At 44.1% G+C, this 10,099-nt stretch overlaps 1 protein-coding gene across 1 annotated transcript in view; it reads left to right on the top strand.

Annotated features, from left to right (window-relative positions):
* The first annotated feature begins 2,658 nt into the window (after positions 1-2,658).
* The window catches only part of LOC102863953 (chromosome unknown open reading frame, human C9orf171), a 185,470-nt gene continuing 178,029 nt past the window's right edge, over positions 2,659-10,099 (top strand). Inside the window, exon 1 of the mRNA XM_006894438.1 lies at positions 2,659-2,856. Within this exon, the coding sequence (XP_006894500.1) occupies positions 2,659-2,856 (198 nt within the window). The remainder of the gene's footprint in view (positions 2,857-10,099) is intronic.

Below are 10,099 nucleotides of genomic sequence, written 5' to 3'. Positions count from 1 at the left end.
TAAATAAATAAATATAAAAAGATGTGTTGCAATGGGTAATTCTGTTGCCATGAACCTCTTCAAAGTGCTAAAGAGCAAGATTTAAAGTCTAAAGTGTGCCTGATTTGAGTCATGGTATTTTCAATTGCTTCATATGCATATGTAAATTGGGTAGTGAATAAGGAAGGTTGAAGAAGAAAAGATGTCTTTGAATTGTGGTGTTGTAAAGGATATTTGAATATCTGTGAATTGCCAAAAGGACAAACAAATGTTGTGGAGGAAGTGCATCTGTGCTCTTTAGACAAAAAAGATGGTGAATCTTTATCTTGCACTTTGGACAGTTGTCAGAAGACACCTGACCTTGGAAAAAGACATGATTTTTGGAAAGTAGAGGGTCAGCGAAAAAGAGGACACCTTCAACAAGATGGATTGACATAGGACTGCAACAATAGGGTTGAGTATGGTGAAGATTAGGGTGATGGCACAGGATAGAACAAAAAATAGGGTTGCTATGAACTGCAGTTGATCCACCAGCACCTATAAACAACCAGTATGATGGATGAAGCGCCGAGGCCATTATTGTTCCCTTGTACTGTCTTAGCTTTGTTGACCTTAGAAACTGGGCTACAAGTGCCTCTATGATCTAGCATGCCAGGGAACACGACTTTAGGGGTTGGCCAATTCCTTGAAAATACACCTAGTCTCTACTTTATAGCACTTTGTACCTATACATTTTAAAACTTAAGTGCCAGTTGACTATAATTCATAGTAACCCAATGGAAAAAATCAGAAACTTGTCCTATCCCTGTGCCATCTTCATGGTCTGATATGACTGAACCTATTGTTATAGTCAATGTGTCAGTGTAGGTGGTTGAGAGTCTTCCTCTTTTTCAGTTTCTCAGCATGATGTCTTTTCCCAAGGACGTGTCCCTGTTGTGTCGTGTTATTGTGTTTTGTCTAGTTGAAACCGCTTTGACTCCAGCGAGTTTTCAGAGGCATTTAATCACAAGGAAGGAAATTGCCTATCCTCCCATGGAGCAGCTGGTGGCCTAGAACTGTGTGTATTCGAGATTGCAATGCAGTTCTTTTGCCACTGGGCTACTGGAGCTACCTTGGTCCCTTTACTGCTATTAAAAACATAACTGTCCTGTGGATAGCCAAAAGAAAAAAGTACCTGAGGTAAAGTTTTACCATCCTTACCTCAGCCAAAATCTTGTCACCTTGGAGCTACCCTTGCAAAGGAAATCAACTACAAAGATGGTCAACTGAGACCCTACCACTTAAATTTCGTAAATGTCAACCAACTAGAACTAGCCCATCTGTATTCTACCCCCTCACACAACCCCGCGGCCCGCCCCCCCCTTACTTGGATTTTTAAACTTTATTCACCTCTGTACCTTAGTATTCTCTTGAAATGCTAGACAAGAATACCTTGACTTCTTTGCTTTGCAAAATGCTTTTTTGCTTGCAATAAATGCCTAATTTTAAGCCAACTTATAATTTTTTAAAAGTACAGCAAAGTTCTAATTGGTAGCATCAGGATGGATGGTGAAGTGATTGAGATTGTTAACAACTTTAGTCTGCTTGGCTCCACGGTCAACACTCTCGGCATTAGTAGCCAGGAAATAAAAAAACATATTGCGATGGGAAAGTCTGCTGTTAGGTACCTCGCCAGGGTACTGAAGAGCAATGGTGTCACTCTGGAGACATGGTGTCACTCTGGAGACAGATACAGGCTATGGTCTTTGCAATCACTTGTTATGCATCAGAGAGTTGGACAATGACTCGGGAGGCTAGAAGGAGAATTGATGCCTTTGAGCTGTGGTGCTGGAGAAGAGTATTGAATGTACCATGGACTGCCAAGAAAACAAACAGATTCATCCTGGAGAGGGTGAAGCCAGGCTGCTTCTTGGAGTCAAGGATTCTGGTCTGACATACTTTGGACATGTTGTAAGGAGAGACAGGTCCTTGGAGAGGGACATCATGCTTGGGAGGTTGGAGGTACAGCGCAGGAGGGGAAGACCCTCTATGAGGTGGATTGATTCAGTGACTGGGGTAATCGGGATGTGTGTGTCAGAGGCAGTCCGATTGACACAGGATAGAGCAAGGTTTAGGGCTCTTGTGCATAGGGTCGCTATGAGTCGCAAGCGACTCAAAGGCACATGACAACAACACAACAGCAAAGTTCAAGATGTAAATAACTCTCCAGGGCTCCATCGACTTAACACAATCCAGTGGTGATTTTTTGTTGCTGTTTTTTACCCTTTTGGTCCAATTAGAAATTCTTAGGTCCACGTCTGTAGGCACTGGGTAAGTTTGTAAAAGAAAAACCGGCAGCCTCAGCTAGGCCTTGTGAGCGCGGTTGGCGTCCCGTTTCCACGGAGACGGACCATTTTATTCTGTGTCAGGGGTGTCCTTTATTTTGTGTGGGCTTTTCTGCTCAGCGCAGGGCCCGAAGCGTGTTCTGAGTAGCCGAAGGGGCTCGGGGTGGGGGGGTCTTGCAGGATCCTTGTAACACCGGAGCCTCATGGGGTGGGCGCCCCACTCCGGGAAGGATCTGGGTACCGGCGTCCACCCCTCCGCCCCGTGGCGCAGCCCGAGGCGCGCAGTGGCTCGCGCGTCTCTCTAGAAGCTCGCGGCGCTCCGCCCGCCCGGAGCACCCCTGGGGCGACCACCAGGATGCCCGAAGCCAACTCCTCCTGCCGGGAAGCCATGCCAAGCAGGAAGAAAAAGAAGCCGCCCGCGCGCCGCACGGTCAGCCAGATCTGCCCTCCTCCGCGACGCCCCCTAACCGTGGCCGACATACGGCCGGGCATGGAGAACGAGAGGCTGGGGGTCGTGAGGGATTCCATGTTTCAGAACCCGCTCATCGTCAAGGTGAGCCCACCGCCCCTTCGCGCTCTAACCCCTCACCGGCACCCACGCTCCCTGAGGTTTTCACCCCCCCCCCGAGCCCCGGACTCTCGCGGACCTGGGCTACAATCCGGGGCCATGGGCATGTCAGACGTCTTTCTTACCTTTTCTCACATGGGCATGTCAGACGTCTTTCTTACCTTTTCTCATCCTTAAAGTGACAGGCTTATGCTCCTTGCCAGCAAATCGATTCCAACTCATAATAAACCCCAAACCCACTGCCCGACGAGTGGATCCTAAGTCATGGCACTCTCCACTGAGTTTCAGAGTCTGCAGATCTTTACAAGAATTTACTGTCCCTTTTTCCTGGGGAGTAACTGGTGCATTCGAACCACTGATATTTCAGTTAGCAGACCAAAATGTTATGCATTATAACACTAGGATTTCCTTAACTCGTAAAAAGAGTGAGTGGAGAAATTGAATAGTGACCCTTGCATAGCACAGCACAGCACAGCACCAGACATATAAACTAAAAAACTCACTGCTGCTTAGTCTGAGTACGAACTGGCTCATAGCTGACTGACCCTTCAGTGGATTTTCAGAGGTTGTAAATGCTGTGGGAGATGACTGCAGTTCTTTCTCCCACGGAGCAAGTAAGTGATGGATTTGAACTGCGAGATAGTGAGCCTCCTTGGAGTAGGCAACTCAAATCCTTATGGGCGAGGCTGCCTCATAATAAACCTGAAATACTGGCTGCTGTTATTTCCCCAGGACTGTCAGTGAACCCACAGAGGGTAGACAGGTTGCTACCCTCACAATTTTCAACACTTTCAGGCACCTCCTGCCTCTTCTTTTTTCCTGTCTCTTGCATGCCTTGGGCTAACTATGCAGCAAGTGTTTCTGTATCTGTCCTGAAAGGAACACTGCACAAATTAATTCCCTCCCTTTAATCCAACCACATTTCAAGGTAAAAAGGGGAAGAGGAATCACATTCCTAAGAGAAAGCTGCAATTTCTTAACTAAATCACCTTTCTTATGTATCGTGCATTCTCTTGTTTAGAGTCTCCCTCTTTGCCTGGTGATCGCCCAAGATGCCCGCGGATTGTCCACCTGTGGTGCTTCCACCCTCCCCCCACCCCAGCTCATAAAAGAAAGTTAAGCTGTGGCAAGGTTGCTAGGGAAGGATTCGGGGAGTTAATGTCCTTGTGCCACTAGAGGGCAGTATACGGTTACAAATGCAAGAAACTCTGGAGTCATCATCAGTAGTGACTTGCACTGCTAACTGGCTGTTGGAATCCACCAGTTTAAATTCACCAGTGGTTCTGAGAGAGAAAGATGGGCAGTCTCTTCCCAGTGTGCTTTACACCTTCTGCTGGAAGATCATTTTGGATCGGAACAGACTCAACAAGCAGTGAGTTTGAGTTTCCCAGGTGAGAAATAGAACTCTGGATTCAGCAACAATTATTTATATGAGGGAACTAGTATGGAGTAGACAGTCCATGCTTTATCATTTCTGTGGCTGTTTGGTTTTAGTTTCTGGTACAGTGGAACTCTGATGGCCTCATGGCAAGAAGCTGTGCTGCAATGCAGTTCGAGGCCACTAGCTGCTTGACATGAGGATGGCCAATCATGAGGATGGCCAATCTCCTGTGAGAGTTAGTGCCTCTAAAAACCTGCCAGAGGGTCAGCTGTGAGTCTGTTCGGACTCTGTGGTAAACAACAACAATAACAACAGGTAACCCGAGCTAGTGTTAACACTGTGCTGCTAGAGTCACCAGAGTTAACTCACATTTAGGAAAACATGGACTTTCTCCTTTTGTCTTCTCCAAGCTAGATCCTTGCATGGAAGAGAGGGTACAGCAGAGGCAAGACACTTCAGGGAAGCTGGCCCGAGACACTCCAGAGCCTTCCATGTAACGTGTCCTTTCTTAGGCCCCCAAAGGGTAATAGTAGCCTTTCTTCACTTATAGATGAGAAGAGGCACATTCTGCTCACAGATGGGGTTCTCTATTAGGACCTCAAAGGGGGAAATCAAACATACTGTTCTAATATTGCCCGAAAACCTGCTGCTCCTTGAGTTAGTTCTGACTCATAGTGTTGATATTTACACATGTTTACAGGAGGAGACTGCCTTCTCTTTCTCCCTTAGAATGATTCATATTCAACTCAATATAGTGCACTATATTAGGTTACTCTTACTCCTGTAGCTCCACTCATTTTAGATTAAGTGCAAAATGAAGGGTATTATGGGTTTAAAGAATAAGGATGTCGATTTAAAGACTAAGGTGCACCTGGTTCAAGCAGTGGTATTTTCAGTTGCTTCATGTACATCTGAAAGTTGGACAATAAATAAGGAAAGCTGAAAAAAAAAATCAATGCCTTTGAATGGTGATGTTGGCAAAGATATTGAGTATCTTTGTCTCACATACTTGGGCTTGTTGCCAGGGGAGGCCAGTCCTTAGAAAAAGGCATCGTGCTGGGAAAGGTAAGGGGTCAGTGAAAGGGAGGACCATCCTCAATGAACTGGGTTCACACAGTGACTGCCACATTGGCCTTGAGGATGACAGAGATCATGGGGATGGTACAAGATAGGGCAAGGTTCAGATCTGTGTTCATAGGGTCACTGTGAGTTATAGTCGACTCGACAGCGCCTAACAACAACAATGGAGTTATTAATACTGAGTTAGTAGGATATGGAAACCCTCGGTAGTTCTGTTTCTCTAAGAGGTACTTTGGAAGAAAGAGCTGGTGATCTACTTTAGAAAATCAGCTAATGAAAGCAGGGTGTGACTCTGACACACACTGGTAGCCGTGCATTGGAATCAACTTGATGGCCGCTGACTAACTAGACGCTCCCTCTAAGTGATGTTAAAATCCCTCCCTTCTTTGAAGATGCCTTAGGGGTACAGTGGTTAAGGGCTTGTCTGCCTCACCAAACAGACTGGGAGAGAAAAATATGGCAGTTCGCTTTCGTAAAAATAAAATACTAAAATAATACTAAAATGAAACCCACTATCATCAAGTGGATTCCAATTCAGGGCAACCTGCTATCAAGTTTCTTATGCCATAATTCTTTATAGAGGGAGTTCTCTCCTGGTGTATTCCACAGGGAGTTGCACTGCTTCCTCCCTGATGGTTTAAATTAACCAACTGCTCTGTGGGAGAAAGATGAACCATCTCTTCCTGTGTGATTTACAGACTCCCAAACCCCCAGTGGAGGGTCCGCTATGAGTAGGTTCTGGGGCAATGGCAATGAGAGAGAGTACTCTTCAAATCTAAACTTTCTCCCAAGGAGATTTGAGCCAACAAAGCATGTTACACAAGGGCTCAGAAACTCTGTAAGAAGGTTCTATTCTGCCCTGAAAGGAGCTCTGGTGAACAGTGATAAGGAGCTGCACTGCCAACTCAAAGGCTAGGGTTTCTAATCCACCAGCTGCTCCTTGGGAGACAGTTGGGCAAGTCTCCTCCAGTGAGATTAAAAGCACGTAGGTCTCTGAAAACCCACTGCAAGATCAGTTATGAGTCAGTTCTGTCTTGACGGCACATAATAATCACAACATTCTGCCCTATAGTGTCATAGCAAGTCAAAAGTCAACTCGGTGTGTGACCAAGCTTGTGCATGCCAGGTCACCTGGTACAGCAAAGGTTGTAACAAATACAGTTCAGGAGAGAAAAAAAGAGAAGTCAATACAGTGGCAACAAGTTTTCATTTTGTCTGTCATTTTGCTTTTCTTTTTACCTTTCCATTCCCTGCTGCTATTAGCAAAGATGAGGGAGCGCTGGTGGCCTCTTGGTAAGGAGTTGTGCTGCCAACCGCAAGGCATTGCAGTCTGAATCCACCATTTGCCCTGCGGGACGAAGATGCACAGCTTCCTCCCATGCAATTGACTGCCTTGTAAAACCCGCTGGAGGGTCAGCTATAGGTCGGTTCCCGCTGAGTGTTGTTACTCAACAATAACATAGCGAAGGCAGCCTCTAGATGGCACTAGATAAACAGCTTCCAGAGTGCATTTAACACCAGGTTTTTCAACCTCGATCTGTGGTCGGAAAATGTCCAGGAGAGGACGCTCGTTGGCAAGGGTTTTGTCTTCAAGCAGCGAAATAACTGGTCAGGCTGCCCGGGGCAGTGGTGTGACCAAACCGCGCTGCGGGCTGCAAGCGTTCTCTGGTGATTGAACTTGGGGTCCTCGTCTGCTGGGTGCATCCAGGGGGCAGCCTTTCTCCTCTTAATTTCCTTCCTGGAGTCCTTGATGGACCTCGGGTTCTTTAGTCTGAAGCAGTTAAGATGGGCTGGGGAAGGGGGAAGGAAGGAGGGGGAGAAAATGTGCAACAATGAATTAAAAAAAAAAAAGTCTTAACAACCTAAATTAAAAAAAAAAAGTCTTAACATCTTTTTTTAAAAAAGATCTCTACATCGCATTATTTACTACCCCTGTAAGATTCTTCTAGAGTGTTATCAAAACATGACCCAAATAAAAGTTCACAGGGAATTTGAGAGTGAAAAGGATACATTTTCCAGACTTTTTTTTTTTTTTAATGTAAGAAGACACAGGCTCTGGTGGGGTTTGTTGCTCCAGATTCTGGCAGGACCTCAATTTGAAGCTAAATTCCCTGACTTTCAGCCCAGCATTAATTTTACTGTTCCAAACAACTTCTTATATTTGAAAGACAATTTGAAGTGTGAGAAAACATAGGCCTTTTAGTTTCAAAGACAAAGATGAGGAAGTATTTAAGACTGTAAAACTTTTTTTTTACAGGATCATTTAAAAAAACTATGTTACGGACATTTTTCTTGATCTTATCTCTCTTATGGTATGTCAGTTTTGCAAGCCAGAGTTTCAGACCTGGGTTAACGTACAGCTAGCTCCCCCGTCTGTGACAGAGGCTGGGAGTGCCCTCTGCCTTGGGCGTCTTTATGAGGATTCTTGAGACTGAAGTGTGTTTTGGTTTTTGCCTGTGCAAGTCTGAACCTGTGAAGGTGTGCATCTGTATTGGAAGACTGTAACATCTTAGAGACAGTCATTTATTCCACAATATTGGGGTGGTGGTGTTGCTTGACTTGTTTTCTCCAGTGAATAGGATCAGCATTTTTTCATTTAAAATGCAGAGACACTGGCTGAGCAAACCCAGCACTACTGTTTCACACCCTTAGAATCTAACAGGATGTATACATATCAGTTATTCAAGAACATGTCTGCAAGATGCCACAGTAACCAAGTGAAAAGTGGAAAACTCAGACAACCAAGCAGGTATTTTATCTACAAACACATAGCCACCATTGGCCTCATTTAAAACCAAACCAATGGGCTATTTAATGGGACTGATGGAAGCAACTTGGTGTTCTCTGTGTCTGTAAACAGAATCTGTGTGGTTATGTTAATATTTTTCCTATTGTATAAGGTGATAAGCAGTTTAGCCAGTTTCCCTTCAAAAGTATTCTCTGGGAAGAATAAAATTAAATAGAGAAAGAACCAAGCTTTTCTTTGCTTGATTCACATTCCCCCAGAATTCTGTGACTCAACATAGAATTCTGCTACAACAGCTTTCAAGGCTTCTTCATAGAACCTGTCAGGGTGCACCCTTCCTGCCACCGAAGCTCAGCTGATATCCTGTCAATACAATTATAGGGAGAGAATGCTTGGTTTGCTCCACTGACAACCTTGAATTTTCTGTCACCCTGGAGAGGCAAGCTGTGAACAGGGGTGGAATTGATGGAATTGAGCACCTTTAGAAAGTGCAAATGATCATGGCACCCAAATTTTTCATAATTTATTATTGACTTTGTTTTTCTTTGGGAGTTTATGTTACAAATAAGAAGTGCATGCATTCGTAAAATAGACTCTAGGAACCCAGCACTAGAAAGAGACTTACACATGCCTAGTCCAACTCTTTTTACTGAGGCATTAACATCTACAGAGGGTTTGAGAGGAGCCTTAGGTGATGCATTGACCTGGTGTCAGAGGGGCAAGAGAATCAGGCCTCTTGACTTCCAGCCCCATGCTTTCCTAACACACTATTAATGAATTCCATTGCTGTTGTTGTGTGTTGTTGAGTCAAAACTGACCCATAGCTGACCCTCCAGGGGGTTTTCAGAGGCAGTAAATTGCATGAGAGGTGATTGCCCATCCTTCTCCTGTGGAGCAGCTGGTAGATTTGAACTGTGTGCCTTTGAGATTGCAAAGCAGCTTTTTACCACTAGGACACCAGGACTCCTTACTTAATTACATTAGTTAATTATTTTCATTAATGACAAACCATTACAACAAATGAACAGTTAGAAAAGGTTCATAAATTGATCTGATTTAAAAAAATGGATCTGATTCCAATCTCATGTCACTTAACATTTCTTGTGAAATGAGCTGTACTAACTTCTAGGGATTGACTGATAGCCAGAGCTGTTGATTTTTACCAAATGTCTGACAACATCTTTTGGGGATAGAGGAACAAATTTAGAACACATCCTTTACCACAAAGAATTAGCTATTCGGTACACATATACATATTTAACGTAGCACTTATATCTACCTGTAACTTTTCCTGCCAGGAAAAATTCTCCTATCTACAGTATCTTTGATCAACTCCTGTATGTACCAGGTGAAATACCCAAAAGAGTAGGGATTTGGGAGAAAGGAATCCCTAAGCAGAATTTGGGAAAGACTTTGTAAAGGAGCAGACCTGAAATTGGATCTTGAAGGATGAAGAAGTAGTTTTGAACTAGGGGTGAAGAAACTGGAAAAAACCAAAGCAGAACAAAAAACCCAATAAGACTTCAATTCTCTGTGGTTAGATAATTTCACTCTCTTAAACTCTTAAGGAGCAGCATCCTACAGGACCACTTCATAGGCTTTCAGACCAGGTGGTGGGTTCGAACTGCAACCTTTTGGTTAGTAGCTGAATACTTTTAACCACTGTGCTACCAGGACTCCTTCCACTGTCCTTAGCTCCTGAGTCATTTTAGGTTTCCATTTCAACTCAAATTCTAGTTTCCAAGACTCAGCATTGCTGCTGGGATCATTATCATTACTATCACGAGGAAGCATTTATTTCGAGCCAGTATGTTCAAATTGAATGCTCTACAAAATTAGGCAACCACACCGTGCCCACTAATAGCTTAATGTCTCTAATAAATATTGATGCTGGTGAACATAAACACGTAGATAAAGACAAACAGAAAGAAGACAGGCACACAAACACACAGGTGCACAAATAACCCAGCACGGGTCAGTATTTTTTTATTACATTTGCATAAAATGTGAAAATGTTATGT

This window comes from Elephantulus edwardii, unplaced genomic scaffold (genome assembly GCF_000299155.1).
Source record: "Elephantulus edwardii isolate Elephantulus edwardi_28Jun2011 unplaced genomic scaffold, EleEdw1.0 scaffold00141, whole genome shotgun sequence".
Taxonomy (NCBI): Eukaryota; Metazoa; Chordata; class Mammalia; order Macroscelidea; family Macroscelididae; genus Elephantulus; species Elephantulus edwardii.
This window is presented reverse-complemented; position numbering and strand designations above follow the sequence as displayed.